This window comes from Gavia stellata, chromosome 3, assembly GCF_030936135.1.
Source record: "Gavia stellata isolate bGavSte3 chromosome 3, bGavSte3.hap2, whole genome shotgun sequence".
NCBI lineage: Eukaryota > Metazoa > Chordata > Aves > Gaviiformes > Gaviidae > Gavia > Gavia stellata.
This window is the reverse complement of record NC_082596.1, coordinates 36,709,142-36,729,872: the sequence shown is the minus strand read 5'-3', so window position 1 is coordinate 36,729,872 and position 20,731 is coordinate 36,709,142. Positions and strand designations below refer to the sequence as shown.

The window sequence follows — 20,731 nt, the reverse complement described above, 5'->3', positions numbered from 1 at the left end:
CTTTGGCTTGGGAAAAGCTTGCTTTTTTTTTAACCAAAAGGGGAAAGAATCCCCTAGTATTTTTCAGAGAAAGTAGGTGCTTTTCATGAATAAGTTTCTTTAGAAGAAAAATTCTATCTCTACAAAAATACTGTTAGGAAAAAAAAGGGAGCTCCAATGCCACTTTATTTTTGATGTGTAAATAATACTTCTCTCTGCAAAATAATGATAAAAATAAAGTCTGTAACAGGTCAAAGACATCTAATATAAAGTACCTCTAGATCAGAGTCAGGTGGTGGTGAAGGATTATTGTTTCTTCTGCCACGTCCACGTGATTTCCCATCTGAACTACGACGCAATCTATCTGAATCTGAATCTTTAATGGGTGTTGATGGACTGTGGATTGTACTGTATTCTGCTGTAGTAAAGAAATGACATTTTTACCTTTCAGTTTAAACTTCAAAATGTTCAACTTACTTGCTTTTTGCATGTGACACTAAAATCAGGATGTTTGCTAAAGAGTCCTAACTAAAATAATTAAATATACAATGATAAGTGGCAATACTGATACATAAATTAATTAAATCGAGTTCAAGTTATATGTAAAAACAGAAAGATAAATTATTTCACTAAACAAATAAAAAAGGAGTGAGTAAAATAATTTTCATTCCTTCAAATCATAGAGAAGATCATATCACTTCTTAGACAAGATTAAAATCTAAATGAACAATTTTAAGGGATACCAGCTTTTTTTTAAAGAACGTTGATTTAATTTTAAGTTTTCAAACATACTTTAAGATAACCATTATGGTGACTAGTAGGAAAAAAACACCCAGGTGTGAAAAAAATTAACATATAGGACTTGAAAACTTTTCCAAATGGCCTGGTTGCAGACACTTTACTTTTAGATCGCTACATTTGAGTGAGATGAATAGAATTCTTTCTAAATACGGCATAAAATAGAGTCCTTATTTTTCCAGGGTACGTTCAGTTAGTAAGTTTTAAATATGCATCAACTATGAAGATGAAATTTATAGTATTCTTCAAAGGCCAACTCAACACTGAACTTTTCCAATGAGTACCTTCAAGTCAGGATACAATTCTTTATAAATAGTATGGTACGCTAATTATTATGCTTCAGCAAAATTTATTTACAAAAATATTTACTGTTGTTGAACAGGTAAAAAAAGAATGATGACTTATGTATGTAAGAACAACAAAGTTTTCCTGAAAACATGCTAGGTGGAAGACGTTTCGCTATTCTTAACATCCATAGACTGAGTAACAGTGAAGTGCTTGAACATTAACAAAGCAGACACCCAGCATAAATTATCCTTCCTAACTCATATAACTAGAAGTACCATACTCCTCAGAAATACAACATATTTTTAAATCTCTTTTCAAGACTCCTTTCACAGTCTTAAGTTCACAGAGAAAAGACTTTTATTTTGATGGTTATCATTGATTTTTTTTCCTAAAACCCCCTATTTTTGTGAAGGCAGCTGGAATTTTCAGCATACTATATATTTATCAATTTCACTTCTCAGTTAACATTAACTACTCTTTAGAGTTCAGCAGGTGTGGATATTTGTATCAATATTAATTTACTTTTTAATCAGCCTAGACCATGTCATTTGAACAGACAGGTATACTTCTCACACAAGTGATTCTTTCTCCTAAAAAAACATCCTGCTGAGGTCAAAGGTTAGATTAAGGAGGAGACTTTGGACATCTGTGTAACACCACATATTCACAATTACTCAAAATAATAAAGGTTGCTTGTGCTGAATGAAAGGAAAGGGTTTTGAAGTTCTCATGTTCAGCCTTCAAATCTACACTTAATGAAAATTAGTATATATTACATATCTTACATTATACTTTTACTTAAGTATCTCAGGCTACATTAAACAAAGCAGAATAACAACTTAAGATGTAACTCAAGGTAAAACAAAGAATCTTCAAAAAATACCCGACCTATCCTAAAAGAATGATTCTGCGTATGTGCCAAACAACAAAAATCATCCAGCCACGTCAGTCTACCTAATTAAAGACAGAGGTTTAAATGTTGAAGATCATGTACATTCCAATAATATACATTTTTTCCTATGACAATGTACACTTCAGAGTATTTATCTAATCTAATACTTTGACTGCTGATCACTCTTTCACCTACTGTATTGAAACGTAAATAAGAAATCATAACTCAAATAGTACAAATTTTCCCAAACTTTAGAACTTAAATGAGTTTATCTGCTATACATTATTTGATTCTTAAAAACCTTAATAAAAAAGAAAAATAAAAGAAAGAAAACAATGCACAAAAGCTTTGAAATAAATTATAACCGAGTAAAATAAATAGACTGGAATTTCTTCAACATGTGTACTGGCCAATGATGTTCTAAGTATGTGCTATAAAATTCAGAAATAATGAAAAATTGCATTTCCCATTGACTAATTGAAGTTAGGGTTGCTTTTGGTCTCTGACAGTATTTTTAGGAGTTTGGCTTTAGAACCCAGTTTTCAAAATCCTTCTCACAAACATGATATGTCTAAAAACTTTAAGTATTAAACTTAGGGTAGTAATAATAATACTAAATAAAATAGGGAACAGACAGCATGGAAAAAATATAAACAAAACTTCATGACAAATAAAACCAAGTAAACCTCAAAAAGTGAGTATGCAGAGCAGAGCGTGGTGAGGGCAGGGAAGAAAGTCTGTTTGTAAGAGCCATCCAGCTTTCCATTTTTGCAAACACTTTCATTTAAGCATACTGCATTCAAAATTTCAAACACAGGGCTGCAAATTTGAGTGGAGAGTCATTTCCATCTCCCCTTCTCAGGTGCAAGGCATCTGTCTGAATGGGCCAGACAGAAAGACTCCCAACCCTACCTCGAGACCCCAAGGTTGGCTGGGCACACCATAGCCCACCCTTCTGGGGCCCACTGTACCTGCATCATTCCCAAGAGAGACTTGTCTGTCTTGCTCTTACGGATCTCTCCAGGCAATCTACTCTGCTGCTTTAACAGACACACCATTAGAAACAAAACACACAAGTTCAGCATTCATTAGAGCAATTTAAGTTCCATCTGTGGAAGTGGGGGAAAAATTCTTCCCTTCCTGGTATTTACATGCATTTGAAGACTGTTCGCAGATCCCCTTTGTTGTTAGGTTAACCCTTCCCTGACGATCCTCTTTTCTAGGCTTTGATTATTGCTCTCTATCTCCTCTCCAAACTGGACACAGTAATCCAAAGAAAAGTTGAGCAAAGCTTTACTTCCCATGTCCCACAGACTACCATCCCCTGGATACCACGTGGTAGGGGACAACTTGTATTTTCTGCCATATTTTCAATAAATGTTAGTTTCAGGACCCCTAGATCATCTTCCAAGGAAGAAGCGGCACCTAACTGGTCGTTTCGCAGAGACCTGGCCAAGTATTGCACGTGAACTGAATACACAACATTGCTAATACCTGGAGCTTCTGAGCCTACTCAGGAGACCAGTCTGTTACGAACAGTGTGACAGATGGCAGCAACCAATGGGGGAAAACGTGACATAGTGTGTAAGAAACTTATTCCTTGTATGTAAAGGGAAACCATAGCATGTACTCTTTGGATTAAGGCTGCTCGACAGGGCAGCCTCCATGTGCACAGCTGGGTTACCAGCTCACTGTCCAATGGTCGCTCTCAGGTCCTCATAAGGAAACCCAGTTAAAGAATCCAGTATCCAGCTGAGCCCTGAGCCTTGACAAGCCCAAGCCCTGACAAATTCTGGAGCAGTAAAAACAACAGCGGCTGAGGGAACTCGGTGTGCCACTAATATTTGGAGTACTGAGAGCGGTCCGCAGGGAAAGGTAGAGCCTGGAAGGAGCTGCCAACATTCCCCATCCCACATTTGTGCAGTTCATCATTCCTGCCTAAATGTATACCACACACCTGCTACTATTCAGATCACATCTCCATTTTTTGAGTTCTCATCCTGTCTCCAAAGAACTCGCAGCCCCTCTCAGCATAGTGTCATCTACATATTTAATAGGCAAACACATTCTGTTCCGTCATCTAAATGATTAATGAAAATGCTGGGCCCAAGGCAGACACTGAGGAATGCTGCTGTAGCCATCCCACTATTTTAACAGCGAGCTCTCACTGACTTCTCTCTGGACATGGTTTCCTAAACAGCTTTATATTATTCTGCTGTAGTTTCTGCTAGACTGCTTTAGCCTAGTTTGCTTATAAGATTGTTAACTGAAAAGATGTAACTGTCAGGGCAGCAAAAGCCTTGCTGAAGTCAAGCTATATAGCCACAAAACATGTTATTGTTATACCCATTATTCCACATTCATTGATAGGAGGAGGTTAATTTGTTCAACCTCAGCTAACTTCGTAGTAACAGGCATACTTTAATATTGGCCAAGGGAAATGATTATGTTTCTAAAGCATTGAATTTAATTTTAACCTGTTCCTGAGCATCACAAACATAGGGAAGTGCAGGAGAAAACCCAGCCCTTCACAAAAACATGAGTGGAAAAGGGGGTGTGGATCAGCTCTGCACTGCCTGTCCCAATACTAAAGCAAGATCACCAAAGGAAGCTGGCAGCAGCCAGGTTAAAGGCTAGAAGGTGGAGTTCAGATAAAAGAATCATAGAATTATAGAAAAGTTTGGGTTGGAAGGCACCTTTAAAGGTCATCTAGTCCAACCCCCCCTGCAATGAGCAGGGACGCCTTCAACTAGATCAGATTGCTCAGAGCCCCGTCCAACCTGACCTTGAATGTTTCCAGGGATGGGGCATCCTGGAATGCCAGAGGGAACACCTCTCTGGGCAACCTGTTCCAGTGTTTCACCACCCTCATCGTAAAAAATTTCTTCCTTATAGCTAGTCTGAGAAAAAAAAAAAAAAAGCTAGATTTGTAGCACTTTTTCTCAAAAAATGCCAGGCTGCCAGAAGATTACAAGGGTTCAAGAGGAGCCTGGAGACATCCTTGGAAAAGAGGATGGCCATGTCTGAACTAGTAGGTTGGGTCTGTGGAACAAAGAAGTGGTGGCAACGACTTCACTGCCTCTTTCTGGGAGGTCATTTAATTGTAGGTCCAGCCTGATCTGGTGTCCTGAGCATCCTCAATAGGTGCTGGAGGAATTAGGAGCTGTCCGGGAGGACACCTTCCAGGAGGACACCTTCCAGTCAGTTGATCCGTAAGTCTGGACCGCTAAAGCCATTTCTGTGTGTTGCCTACACCTTCCAAAATTATAACAATATTGTAGTAACAGTCATTCTTCTGCATCCGTTAACAGACATTTAATTTTAGATCTCTCTGCTACAGCACCTCTCTGCACTCTGCCCCAGGCTGTCTGACACCAAGTATTATGGCTTGTTTCTGCTTCACACACTCAGAATTCCCTCTTCCAAACCTTGACCAAGCATAATAGACCCAATCTTGACTTCTCTAGTCAGTAAGAAAAACATTTTTAACCCAGATTCTATAAATGTATACCTCCTTTTCCAACCTAAACATAATTGTGAGGAATAAAATACGTTTTCATTGTTTTACCTAAAATATATGAACCATACAGTAGCAGACCTTCCCCTGTGCTACAAGGAACCATATTATTGCATCTTGACATAAAATAACATAAGCATATACTTCCCCATTACACATCATAGTGGGCAGTTTTGATGGTTTTATCACACAGGACAATTTTCCACCATGTCATAAATCAGAATACTTCGATTACTTATGAATAGACAATACAGCCCCAGAGATACCATTTGCAACACAGTATTCTGTAATTCCTTTCTGTTACAGAAATCCCACTAAGTAATTGCTGTATTTTCTTACTATTGATTTCAATGTACTATACAGCAATATGATCAAATGACAAATTTGGGGGAAACTAGCTGTCCCAGAAAGCGCAAAAACAAGTCTATCTCTAGGTAAATCTGACTGGCAAGTGTGTGAGAGCTCTTGCTCTTGACAAAGGCATGCAAATTTCATCAGACTTTTTCCCTACTACACCAAAAGGATATGCAAAAAGGAGTTGACGCACATTATCAAAGTAATCATATCTCATGTCACGATGTAAATCACATGGATGAGATGGGTCTAGGATAGCTACTATAGTCAAATGTCTCTGCAAAAAGGTACGTACAAATGTTTTCCAATTAGACTGTGCCCAAACTAATGGTTTCCCTCCAAATCTTATACTTAATTTCAAATAAAGACCTTAAATCCTCAGGCCAGTGTTATTTCAGCTCCCGTATACCAAATTAAAAGTATAAGATATGGATAGTTTGAATACGTCAGTCTCAGCCATAATTTTCTTACTTTTGCATAAATAAAGCTGAACAGAAAATTTCACTATACAAACTTCTTGCTTAACTGCTTACATAAAACTGGACCAGGATCAAACAATGCAGCAGATTCACATAGGTACTTGAGGTGGTTTTTTTACTTCTCTGTATAAAAAAAAGACTACTACTACTACTATAGTAGTAAGTAAGAAAAACTACTACATAAGTATTGCAAGAAATACAATAATGTCTAATGACAGGATCATAGAAGGATCTGTGCTGTTTTGACAAAATGTCAAAATCTTCTCCCTCTGAAAAAACAAATCTAATGTTTGTCTGTGGAGGACTACTAGCATACTGTTACAAACCTGACAAAAACCCTCAATAATCTGTTAAAAATATTGGCAAAAATGCCAATTTATTTCAAGACTTGGGCCACTTTTTGATTTAGGATTATATATTCAAAATAATTACAAAATATAATCTTGTGTATATCCTGTAAACAAGTATACATTAGGTATGTATGACAACAACTATATTAACAAGCCCTGCAGTGGTCCAGAATTTTTTTCTCCAACTTCCAATGTTGAAGAACAAAAGATGAAGCAACCCCATAATGAGCAGGTAGTACCTCTCTCCATTGTAGGCATTTCTTCCTTACTCATTATTTATGGTTTCAAACAATTTGAAATCATTGTTACTTTTAATCCTGCTAAAAACAATGATGAACATAGTATTTATCTACTAAAAAAATCTATTGAAAAGTGCATCAAGTTCTTAGCCTCAACATATCTTGTGACAGCGAGTCAGGCTATATGTTGTTGAATGCAATGCAAAAGAGTTGAAATTTGTACATTGTTAACACAAAAACAGGAGAACAACCATTATCAGAAAAGCAAAAGCAGTGCTGCACTTTGCCATTCATTATCAGATCCAATCTCATTTCTCAGTTCTTACAGAATTTTCATTGTGTTTCCTTCCTATATAAATACATACTCTAGATTTACTCTTCATTTACATTTCTGAAAAAAGCAAACATTAGAACGCCAGTAATGTACTGTGAATACGGCAGTATTTGTTTCCATACAAGTATTAGTGAAAAGTTGCCTATATAGCCTGTTTGCTCTGTTTCGCTTTCCTGTCTCTAATTTATTGTTATGAAATATGATAAGGAGAAACTGTAAAAGTAGCTTTCCCTTTTGCAATACTAAATGTGATATAGTGTTCAAGGAAAAAGAAGTTTAGTCTTTAAGAGCAAAATGGTGACCCATGGCTGAGAACAATATTTGTTGGCTAGCAAAGCCCTTGTGGGCTTTTTAATCTGCATTGTGAAGTATGTAAGTAACATGAAAAAAACCTTCCAGTAATGTTTTAAACATACTTATTGCAGAAGATCAAATCTCAAGAACAATGCAAGTCTCTCTTGCGAGAAACACTGTTTAATAAATTATAAATACAGCATCATATGAAATAGAAGAATAAATTCAGCTTTGTCAACTGCATTTCTAAACAAAAATTTGCCCAAATGAAGAATTTTTTGTACCCAGCTCTGATGATGGAGTTGAAATACTGCAAGAGAAAATTACTAAAGCTTTAGAAAAAGTAGTCATTTTCTACATTAACTCTTAGAAATACATGTTATGAATGTTCCTCTAATTATTTTAGAACATCAGGGCAGGCATAATGGATTGGGGCAAAATTCCATCCATCCAGGATAAATTTCAACACTGGCCAACAGCAGGTGACTATGTGAGAGAGCGTAAAAAGGACAGACATATACATAGTGCTAATTCATCCACTGTCTCCAGTGATTTTTTCTGTCAAGAATTTATTTAGTTGAATTTGGTATCAGTGTAAATCCAATCTTTGAGTTTGTCTAAGCAATGCTTGAACTGGCATAAACTTTTTGCACCCACAACATCCTGCAGCAAGGAGCTGCACAGTTTACCTATACGCAACATAAAGAAATATTTCCTTTTGTTTGCTCTGAACCTACTTCAAAGAATTTGAGTATTGGAAGGGAGAGTGAATTTTGGCTCACTAGTCTACTTTTAATATTTTTTGTCATTTTAATTATTATTACTTCTCTTACATACTACAGCTCATATGAAAAATCAGCAACTTGCTGTTCATACCTGGGATAATCTATCCATGTATGGATTGAAAGGTCATCGCAGAAGGAAGCTAATAAATATTCTGTTGATATTTTGATGAAAAACATTTTATTCTGTAAAGCAAAAGTTAGAATTCTACAAGTGGAAAAAAAAACCTTTGAAAATTCTTACTTTTGAACTGCAACAAAATTTCCAATGAAATCTGAAGCAAAGCACACATTAAAAATTTGAAATGTCACACTGAGATTTATTGTTTTGTTTAATAATTTTCTGATTATGTCACTAGCAAAAATATAGCCTTCTGTTCACAAGAAGATAACATTGATTTTTATGTCTGATTTATGGAGACAGGGACTATGAACCTCTGTGCAATAAAAAGGTTTTGTCATGACTGAGGTACAAGAAATTTTTCAGAGCCACAAAAGAAAGAAAAAAGAAGAAACACTGGGCATGGAAAATCTCAGGTTCTTCTGCAAGAATCCCTGGATGTACTGGATTGCATGGCAAAAACTTGCATATTTAACTAGGAACTGTGGGAAACCATAAAAGGATTATTTTATATTTGGACAAGGAATTAAACATATTTTAAGTGAAATTATCTGAGTGTTCTGAGTCTGCAAAACTCTACTAAAAACGTCACAAGAGCACATAATTACTTTCTCGCTTTTCACATGTTTCTTACCAGACTCTTCTGTTTCACTTACTGGCCCAGATTCATAGGAACCACCTATGTCTGTCAAATTATTCTGGTGCCTCTTCAAAGTCTGAAGGCTGTTCTGTGCTTGTCCTGGCATAGTTCAGAACCGCATAGATTACATGGTTTTTTTAAATATAGAAGATGTCTAGGGATATCAACATCCAGCAAGAACAGCTGCAATTCAGCAGCTGGAGCCCATCCCACTAAAGGGGTACAGTAGCCTAACATGATGGCTCTGCACTGCTCCCCGCCATCCCTCATATGCAGTGTTCCAGTTGCGGTGGAGAATCAGCTGCCTAACTTGACCAGATGTGGCAAAACATCCTAGAGAAATCTGACTAACTGCAATAAAAATTTGGTTAGTTTGCTCCTTTGTTCTGTGTTTTTGACCCAACTGTGAATTTCTTTCTCTCTAATATGCCTTTCACTTGTCCCCACTCTACCAGAATTCTCTTCCTCTATGCTGATTCCTCTTTTGACCCCAGCCTTCCTTTATCTTCCGAGCATACCGTGTATGAGCTCCACTGAGGCTTCGCAATACGCTTCAGCAAGAATAAAGTAAAAAAAATGACACTGTCCAAGGGGGAATGGCAGGCACAGCACTGGGTTCACTGGCTGGTCCTCACTTCCCTTCTACCAGGGTTGAAGGTTTGTGCGGCAGTGAAAGGTTCTCACCTGACTTTAACCTAGGAACCCAACACTCGTATGTCAGCCACCTTAAACTGCTCTCATACCAGTGGAGAGGCTTTGGCACCTCAGAATTAAGGTTGTAGTTAAACTGAACTCTAAATAGAGGTACTCATCTCTCTCCACTCAATACAGAATGAGCCTAAATGGGCTTGATCCTAACTTAAATGCATAAAGACATGTGCATAAAGGTAAATAGAGAAATCTCAGTCTAGCCCTATACCTTCTGCCAACTGCGACCGTGTTGGTGAAGGGGAACAGAGAGATGGCTTCCATTAGCTCCTCCTAATAGAACGTGGCCCACAGCAGGTACTTTCCTAAATGCGTCCCTGCCTGTGGTACAGGCAGCCAGCTCAGGAAAACCCCATACCTACATTAAGGCTTGTTATTTGCAAACCATTTGAAGGAACTTTTTCAGAATTGTTAAATCAGTAACATAAATATCTCAGGGAAAGAGACCGCAGTTCCAGCAATGCCAGAGGAGGTGTGCACATGACCAAGGAACATGTCTAGGGGAGCAGTGGTAGGGCACCCACAGATGTACAGCTTTCAATACATGAAAGCATAAACTAGAAGGAGGCTTAGGTGTAGGAGCCATCCATGAGAAAGCCCACCTTCTTTGAAATTTTTAGACAAAACTGTCTTAACAACAGTGTGGAAGATTTGAGGATTGAGAAAAGAAAAACTTCTTAAAAAGGAACTGATACAAAAGTTCTGTCCAGGCTTATAGAGCACAGAAAACGATTTAAATAAGAAGACAGCCTTTAAGCCACAAAGTTTGAGCTTGTGAAAAATATACCTCCTCTCTCTGTATATCTGTTTACTGTTGCTTTTAGGAAGTATCAACTACTTTAAAAAAATATATGCAAAGATTTTGCAAAAGATCAAGACCCAGATGATACAATGATTCAATTTTAGTATCTTGATAAAAGCTAAAACTTCATCACATTTGTTTTTTGGGGTAAGAGGAACTTACTGCTTCCAAGTTAAAAAGAAAAGCAAAAAAACCCACAAGAAAACAAAACAAAAAAAATTAACTACAAGTTGAAAAGCAGAGTAATTATGCAGACTCCAATACGAATCCATATATTCTAAAAGCCACAGACTCCAATATTGCATTCATGTATTTAGAAAGATTCCTTTCTCAGATATATTGCATGCACATGTGATCTTGGGTATCAAACACACAGACCAGCTGTATTTTCTTCCTTACTTACTTTCAGCAAATATATCAAAAGAGACAACACTGCATACATTTTCTTCAGGTACACACTCATGCAAAAAAGCAAGAGAGTCCTAGCAAATTATATTAAAGCTCACAATGCACATGCAAGATCAGTCCCATCAAGTACTTCAAGAAAACTAAAAACAACCTCCCCCAACAAAACTCCAAAACAAAACCTCCCGATAACATTGCCAAATCATAGCTGCTTCTTACTGCATTACAGAGAAACACGTCGGCAACATTGGACTTTCTCTCTGACAGATTTCAAACTTCGGCCATCTACTAACTACTGGCATGTTTGAACTGTTAAAAATGTATTTATTCTTTTTTTTAATAATGGGAAAAGTATTTTTCACCTCTCATTTCCAAAAAACAGCTGGAGCAGTTTGGCATAAATGTTCAAAAAAAAATCTCAACTAGTAAAGGACTGCCAAATTCCAGCAAGAAAGGTAAAACGACTGGGAAGAAGGACAAGCCACCGAAAATCTTTTCTTAAAATGGAAACACTTGTGCAATTTCAACTCCCCATTACAAGCATTATTATGTCCTCCGAAAGTGAAAAACACAAAAGCTCTCTTTCAAGTGGACAGTTGGGCTATGGTCTGAAGGCCTCTCAATTACAGTCTGTCTTAGGAAAAACCAAAGGAGTTTATCTTAATGAAGACAGAGCTTAAAAGCATCAGGTTCTGGTTCAGTGGAAAGACCTTCCCATATCCTGCAATTTTTAACACAAGCATTTTACAAATAAATACAAACAATTTTTGTTTCGTACAAGCTTTAAACTTTTACTCATCCCAGTTTTTCTTTAGTCTATTTTCTGTTCGAATCTGTGCAAGACGTGCCACAGGCTCAGGATTAAGAAATAATAAAAAAAAAAATCAGCAACTACACACACACACACAAAAAAAAAATCCAATTCAACCCTATTTCAGCTTACAAAAACGTGCTTCATAGGGACCATAAAATCCATGTAATTACCTGCTGCAGGATCTGTAACCGCTTGACTGGTGATGCCAGATGGTGGTTCTTGAAGCTGGTATGTTGCATTTGTGGAGGGTGTTGTTGGGCTGGTGTTGCTGTTTGTCATATAATGTGAAGGATACGGTGAGCTATTGTAATACTGTGCATATTGGCCCTGGCCAAAACTGGGATAAGAGGGATATTCCTGCAAGACAAAAAAGCAACTGAATAGTCCATCAAAGTGTTGCTACTTTTTAGTATAAATTCCAAAATATAACTACAAACACATGTCAGACTTTCAGCACGTACGCTTCCTGGACTGGATGCTGTAGGACCTAAAGCTGTGAGGCAGTAAAACGAAATCTAAATTACACATAATTTAGTATGTCTTCTCATACAAATAGTTTATTAGGCACACTACTGAAGATGTGTGAATAAGAACATCGAACCCAGAGAATTAGTTCTATTATTGGAAGAGGATGAATTGAAGAAAAACATTTATAAACATTAGTTTAACTTGAAATGATGCTAATTTCATTCAGAAAGCTATTTAAGGGTTACATTTTTTCAGTGGATGATAACTCTAAGTTTGCCAAAGTTTCCTTGACTCATATTTACAAATTTACCTGCTGTGAACTATTAAATCCAGTAGAATTTGTGAGTGAATTATTTCCTGCATATATTCCTGATGATGTTGTAAAACTGCTGCCTGAAATGAAATGAAAAATTATGTGAATTACTAAAGCACAGTGTCGTAAAATAACTTCCATCATGCGATTATATCATAAGGATATGGCATATTTGTAATATTTCCCATATGTTGACCGATTTGGTTGTCATCAGCTCTGTAACATGTTAATACAGGGAAAGTGATAATTCATCGTTCCTACACCCTGTGTTTCATTATTTGCAATAAAAAGAAAAACTTGCAATTTAGACAGGAATTTGCAGCCACCTCAGGTCTGACTGAACATTAGGCTATCCCAGCCCTCTGAATAATCCCCAGCATTGTGGAAGTAATGAGGGTTTCTTCACTTTCAGTTTTTGTTGAACAATAACTGCAAGGCTTGTCCCAAGAGATGCCATCTCCCCTCACTGAAGCCTACTAGCTCCATTTCTCCTACCACCTTCGAGAACCGGGTCCTCTCCTCTCCCTGAGCCCCAGCACCCGAAGGAACAGCAAAAGCCGTAACTCCCCGCTCCAAACAGCTCAGCCTCACTGCGAAGCCATTAGGATTTGCTAATCGATCATGGACAGCCTTGGGCCGCAAACCTTTTTCTTTTTTGACAGTCTACTGGGCATGACACATGGGAAAAAAACCGCACCTCTCTGAGAAGGGAGACCCAAGATTGAATTTAGCCCAGAGACTGAATTACTGCCTTCACCTCCCTCCTCCCCTCACAAGCCACCAAAAATAGACAGATGGGGCTCTTGTTTAATACCTAACCTGAGAAGCTGTTCTGCTAAAAGGGCAGCAACCCCCTTTCAGCTGTTTTGCCCTCACTGGTTATAACCCGGGAGTGACACAGCCACCAGCTGAGACATATGGATGCGCAGGGTGGAGCTACATAAGCCACCAGAAAGTCTGTAATGAGGCAACCTATTGAACTTGTCCAGCAGAAGAGCACCAGCCAGCGAGCAGCTCGCATTAAAGAGTGCGGGTTGGTTACGGCCTCCCTCGCCACCAAAACCCGCCGTAGTGCAAAGATATAGCGAGACCTGGGGAGCAAAAGCTTGCAGGTGAGCAAAGGAGGCGAGGAGGGATGGAAATCAACAGGGAGCCAGGCGTACAGATGCACCAATCCTCTGATGTACCTGACACAACGCAATTAACAACCAAATCCTATGCAGTGGTTCCTCATTGGGAAAAGCGACATTTCTTGCAACTCCAAACAGTGAGGAATGCAGGCAGGGCTGCATGCTTAGTCCAATCCCTAAAGGGCATTTGTGAGCTATTTACTTTTTTAAATAAAAAAAGACCCAATAGGTATCCTAGCTATAAGAAGTCAGAAGGAAGAATATTTAAATGCTTTGATTGCAAAAGTTACTAAAAACGCACACAAGTTAAGCCTCAAAGTAGATGTGAAGTACGTCCAACAGCAGTGGGAGTAAAAGATGAAGCTTAAACTTAATGTGCGATAATGACTGTAAACACTTCTCTTGTATTCGCTATTAGTGCAAAAGCTCTGTGGTTGTTGATAGATGCTACTAATCCTGTGAACTAAAATCAGATTACTTCAGCAGGAGAGTTGACATCCAAGTTTAGCAGATAGTACAGATAAACAGTACTAATGAGAAAAACATGTTGTTTTAAATTTAATTTAAAATTGGAAAACAGATGTTATTTTTTATTATAACAAACCCCAGAGCCAAAATACAGCTGAAAAATATTTTAAATTGCAAAACTTTGAAATGCTATTTTATTTCTGAGAGTGCTTTGGCTGGAAGAATGTAAGTCACAGTGTCCCTTTTTATTTCTGTAGTTATTTCTGAGTGATGTAGTAATACATTCAAACACAGGTTTTATAGGTGCATGGCTTGAGCTATTCCAAAAAGATATAAAAGGCCTCTCATAGTTATAAGAAGCAAAAAAAAGCCCCAAAACTTTTTTTGATGAATACATTACCTTTCCACAGAAAGTCTGGCAAATAATTTGCAAGAGCAAATGAGGAAAGTAATTACATGCCAGCCAGCATCTCTCCCTCTCAGACAAAGACACACACATACTAACACACAGATCTCTCTCTTTCATCTCATGGTCAGCGCTGGGTCCTGTGGAGGAGGGGCAGGGGTCTCCTAGACCGTAACAAACATGAAGCAGGTTTCTCAGAAACGGCTCTGTGGGCCACCCAGAACTACTGGCCTAAAGTTGTTTTTAAAATACTCCAATTCTGCCATTTGTTTTTTAAATAATCGGCCGTGGCACAGCATAGAGCTGCTGTTCCTGCCTTAGCTGAGCAAACACAAAAATAAGCATCTTTACAAAACGCACAAGATTTACTGCCCCAAGTTTGCCCGCTACGTAGCTTTAAAATGTGATAAAAGCTGTAAATTGCAGGTCAAAGGTCTATTTTGCAAAGAGCGCGGACCCACATTAAAGCTGGGAATCCCAGTCAGCGTCGGAAGACGGCCGGACCCTGCTGGGGCCAGGGCGCAGGCTCCAGGCACCGGGCTCGCCCCCGTGCCGCCGCGAGGCGCAGGATGCGGTCCTCCCCTGTGTATTTGCCACAGAAGTCCATTTGCTTTCCTAGCTCAGTCTCCTTGCCATGGGCTATGTCTATCATCAGGGTACAATGTATGTGGCAGAAGTTTAGCGCAGCTCTCCTGGGAAAGCCTAAGACGGCCAGATGGGCTATTTAAACTCAAGGCTTCTTCCGTTTGCTTACAGTGTTTAAAAATCCTTGGCAAACTCCCCCTTGTTGTCCTAGTAACTGCTTAGCCATCCAGCACAATATTTTTATACTGTATAATAATAACCAAATACCTTAACATTTACTTTTTTATGGATGAATTCCCAAACCAATTGGTTAGCATATTCTCAAACATCACAGTCTTGGTAACTAAAACAATGCTGGTGCTCATCACAGGTCTAGTACCCTTCCACCAGCAGGATACTCGGGTGCAGGGTAAAAGCCACGCTTTTATCAAAATCAAAGGGTACTCAAGAAGAAAGTTGCAAACGGAGTTCTTTCCTTTCCCCAGCCCTTCTCCGCTCCATATATGCTCACTGAGCAATCCTTATAACTCTGCCAATATAGGAACAACGGCCCATTCCCACAGCCATTAGTCATGTAAGTGGTCTTTCAACATCTATGAAGCAACTTACATGAAATACAGCTTAAGGAACATACTCATCAAAGTAAGGGAGGGGGGGAGTGGGGAGACGGGGCAGCAGAACCGCCTAGGTCCTCTGCCCGCCCTCTCCCCTCCGTGCCCCCCGTTATAGGGATGATAAATTTGTAACAAACAAAAATCCAATTACCAGAATAACCTTAGCAAGGAGTCACAGGCAGCGATTTTCCTCACCATTTTCAAAAGTTGGCAGTCTCTCCCTCAGCTATTGTTCGGTGACTAATCACACCGTAATTTTAGCAGGGTCAGGAAAAGCACTGGGTTTAATTGCCTGCACACGCACCACAAGGCAGCGCCTTTACGTTGCAGGGAGACATTCACCCCAGGGAGAGGAACCAGAATAAATCCAAAGCTTTCAAGCGCGAGGTAACCCCAATCAGGGAGCACGAGCACAGCAACTGCAAGGCTGCTAGGAAATCCCCTTGACTGCCGGCAAGAATGCCAGCAGGGCCCCGAGCACGCTGTCATGTAATGCTTGGTTGTGAAGTAGGTTGTGGGATCCATTATCTCCATTTAGCAGCTCAGCAGCCGCACACAGGAGATGAAGAGCGGCTACTGCAGGCTATGACAAGGCTGAGGCTGCAGCCTCCTCATATACTGCTAGAGGGGAAAGGGAGAATAAACTCATTTCCCTCTCTGGAGGTTTCTGCACAAACTGCTGAACAGCAGCGGCACTACCCCCGTCTCTTGTCAAGAGAATCAGTTTTGTCCTTAAATAATAGTTGAAACTACAAATAGGTTCTCTTTCCAAAATTAAATGAGGAAAGGGAAACAAATGTTCCTGTTTACTTCTAACATCTGTTCAATCAAAAGAAAGAATTAAGTCAGTTTAGCTTCCTTATTTTCATTTGAAATAGTCTCCTTATTTCCATTCTTAGGGTCTGTAAGATTCCTGTAGGAGACCAGTCCTTCCCTCATCCACATGCCGTGATGTTCATGAGCACAAGAGAAATGACATACACACCACGGGGACCCCCAGGCTCCCCCACTTTGACCTGTGGCTCTTCCACCCAACCAGACTGTCAGCGATCTGCTGCCTTCCACGGGTGGGCAGCCCTTCGCCCAAGCATGGCATGGCTGGAGCAAAACCCTGACTCAGACCCCTCCTCCCTCAGCCCTGCAGACAATACTATTGTGAAATCAATGCCTCTGACCCTCCTCTCATTAGAGCTTCACAACTGGGTCATCTTTAACACATTTCTTTTGCAGAATATTTTTAGATCCTTGCCTTTCAATGTGTACAGCTGAAATGCTGTCCAAGATCTTACTGTTCCATCTCTTGACAGCCGCCACCCTTTCATCACCTTGACAATTCTGGTCTTATACACATTTTGCATATCGCAGAAAACAAAGCAATACCCTTTATGACAGACCTCTATGTAGTCCACTGACTGAGTCCTAACTTTGCTCTAATGCCAGAATTCACTGCTTACTCTTAAAATTTTCCAGCAAGCACTCTCTCTCATTATCCCATGCTGCTCCCCCTTTCCTCCCTCCATCGAATGAGTTTCCCATAGACATCTGCAAAACCACTTCATTGTCATCCCTAAAATCCCTTTTTACTGACATCCCTCTGCTCTGTATCTTACAAAAACCCCACCTTTACGGCTGTTAGATAACCAATATGGGGTGACAACTGTTTATTATGCCTAAACAGTGTCAGCTTTATTGTTATATTAGGCCCTAATAAGCCTGTGTGTTTTATTTTAGCCTCCAACTTCTATGGGGACTATATTTTCATTTGGCTGTATAAGTTAGCACAACAGAATCCCAATACAAGACTGTGGCATGAAGGCACTACTGCAACAGAAATTATAGGCAACACAGACAACGTGATTTTTCAATAACTCTATTTCCTAGTGATCATGAATTATCAGTTCCTTAAAAGCTGGAATGTCAATCTAGGAGTTCCTCATAGCTGCTGCTGGAAAGCATTTTGAGCTCTCTCCTACAGAGAGGTAGGGTTTTTTCCAGGGTTTTTTGTTTTAGTGTCTCTATCTGCAGAAAGCAAAACCGATAACCTGGTTGTGGTTATGTTTACTCAGGTGAGTAGAAGTTCACGGCTATTCAGCATGTAGATGAAAGTTTGCATACTACTCTTGCACTATCTTCTCTTACTTGTTAGAGCACACTGTAAGTAAGCAATACTTCAGATGTCAGATGGTCGCTTCTGACCTACAGAGCTACTCAACACACGGTTCAAAAGAGGGTTTTAAAAACACCCAAAAAACATCTCTCTGAGTGAAGGACATCTTTGTCTGAGAGAAGGACTGGATCAATATACCCTTAAAGCCATGCGACAAATGCAAAACCTCATTCACTTGGTCTCTGAAAGCACTTCTGCCTCAAGACATTTCATGGAGCGTTTACATGATGGGGCAGAGTTTAAAATGGAGCATGATAATAATAAAGAGAGGTGCTAAACTTTTAGAAAATGTGTTCCAATTCTGTGAGTGATCACTTATTTCAACAATTCTAAAATCTGCAACACACCTGACTTCTACTGTCAAATTCAGGGTTAAAAAGTACTGTAGCAGACATGCAAAATTAGCTATTTGTAGTAAACACAGATTTTTTAAAATATCCCTTAAAGTGGTGAAAATGCAGAATCGGGCACACCCGGCGACTTCCCGGTACAGAAGGGGAAAAAGGAATTGTGAGAACAAGGTGGAAAGTTATTAAGTAAACTAAACAGGCAAGTAAGGCTACAAAATATAATTGATAATAATAGCCCGCACATACAAAGACTTACAGCTTTTAAATAGACTTCAAAGAAACAGACTTCAATCATTACTTAGCTACCTCCACAGCTGCAGTAGGTATTTTTATCTTCTTCTCCCTCCCCAAACACACTCAGGTGTCAAATTATATTTGGCACTTCCTAAATTCATAATCCTGACACGTTTTCCAGGACTCGCTTTGTCACACTCACTATTTGTTGAACTATTGCTATTCGGAGACACATTTTTACTGTAATAACACTACAACACTTCACTATTTAAAAATTAATGAAGTCACTAAGCGAGGGATCTTCCAAACTGCTGAGAGCTGGCCCGTCGCTGCTCTCAGCAAAGGCAATCATCATTTCAGCTCCAACTGCAATAACATCAGAGGTAAGTGCTCTAGCAAACATTCATTTTTACCCTAGGAATGTAAAGAAATAAGGGGGAGAAAAAAACCATAGCATTAACTATAGCTAATTAATGGTAATATCTGTTTATACAGACCTTGCATCTGGTAGCTATAGGGAGCCTGTCCAGGTTGAGGTGTGCTAAAGCTGGCACCGTAGCTTAGAAATCCTGTCTGTCCAGGTGATTGTGACTGTGCCAATCCACCTTCTGTCTTGATGCCTGCCCACAATGCACCTAAATCAGTTAGTGACAGCAAATCTATTTGTTCATATTCAAACAGGGGTGGAAAATCAAATCACTTAATTAACAGCACTTTTAACATATACCTACTACTGCGTGCATGAGAGAACGAATACCAAGAGCATGCAAAAATGAACGGGCGAAGGGCAGTCTAAAAGCACACATAAAACTGAAGTTCACCAGGGAGAGGTTAAATTTAAAACTGTGTTTCCAATAACTGCAAAAGAAATTTATACATGAACAGGAAGTTGCATTATTCCTTTTTTCCTTTCCTGCCAGAGGCTAACTTTTCCATATATTCATGACATTTCACAGAGGTAGATTAGCAACTTTATATGATTTTAATGAAGCATAGCATAGCCAAGCTCTCCTGCCATCCACCCATTAATGACATAACTGAGATTTGCATTGTGTAATATTCCTACATGAAAATTACATGGCTCCAAGTGCAATGGCTTTCTAAGGAATTAGGAGTGGATAAAGAGAACTAGCAGCATTAAGTGTAATGATGATTTTCAAAGCTAATTAAACACTATAGGAGGCATTCAGTCTTTTAACAAATAAACACCTAATAGACAGGAACTATTCCTGAAGCAATCTCCCAAACCGGGAAAAACATAGCAGAGAGTCATTAATCTGCACTGACAGGGAAATCCATTACACATCACATTACCCTCTCATTTCCAAATGTAGTAATAAAAGAATCCAAAGTCCAATTAAATGAATGACTTGCCTCCCAACTTCAGTGATTCCTCCCCCAATTTGTAAGGCAACAAGCACGTAAATATCAGCAAGTGAAACACTGAGGAAACGCACACAATTCAGCCTCTGTCTCTTAGTTTTAATTATAAGGTTGTCCCAACATGAACTACCATTTAAAAATAATTATAGCCAAAGCAATGGAAAAGTAATACAATACTCTTAGGTTTCACTGTGGCGTTCAGTGATACCTCATTGTTCAGAAACCACCGTTATTTGAACTGAATTAACTAAGTGTGAATTAGTAACGTTCCTTTGAAAATAACTATTAATCTAAGCCCGTTTCCTGGTTGGATTTTTTTTTTAAACAATATTCAACAATGTTTGAAGGTAGAGGAGGGCTGAGAAGTTACTGTGTTTGCAAAACTCCAGTATCTCCCTATATACAAATGGCAGCATATTTTCTTCTGCCATTTAAATCATTATTTTTCAACTGCTGTCATTAATTACCCTTAATTCCTTCTGCCAGACTTGCTAACTGCCAGACTAACCCTGTTTGCTTGTTTTTCCCTGATGCTTACTTGCTGCTTCTGTTTCATGTTACAATTAAACAATCCCAATGATGAATCTGACACCTTCTTTCCAAGGGGAAACTCCTGCCATAGATGTTTTAGTATCAACGATCCCTATTTGTTGCCTGTTTAAAGGACTTCTGAAATGCTGATTAAACATTGCTTAGAGAAAGTTTAACTAAATCACGCGTTACATTTCTAGTCCAGCTTTAACGGCCTGATTCACCTCTCCATCTCGGACGAAGAGGGAGGAAGACGATTAAAGGCAGCAGCAGGAGGATGCCACTT

General features: G+C 39.0%; 1 protein-coding gene across 9 annotated transcripts in view; it reads right to left on the bottom strand.

Annotated features, from left to right (window-relative positions):
* The window catches only part of EYA1 (EYA transcriptional coactivator and phosphatase 1), an 82,259-nt gene that overhangs the window by 43,443 nt on the left and 18,085 nt on the right, over positions 1-20,731 (bottom strand). For 4 of the 9 annotated variants that reach the window (XM_059835960.1, XM_059835961.1, XM_059835953.1 and 1 more), the window contains exons 5-8: positions 19,029-19,151; positions 12,575-12,657; positions 11,967-12,153; positions 255-394 (exon numbers count right to left, since the gene is read on the bottom strand). In XM_059835960.1, coding sequence (XP_059691943.1) covers positions 255-394; positions 11,967-12,153; positions 12,575-12,657; positions 19,029-19,151 — 533 coding nt within the window. Of the gene's footprint in view, positions 1-254; positions 398-4,820; positions 4,825-11,966; positions 12,154-12,574; positions 12,658-19,028; positions 19,191-20,731 lie in introns of all 9 variants that reach the window. The other 5 variants (XM_059835957.1, XM_059835962.1, XM_059835955.1 and 2 more) reach the window with 3 other exon arrangements.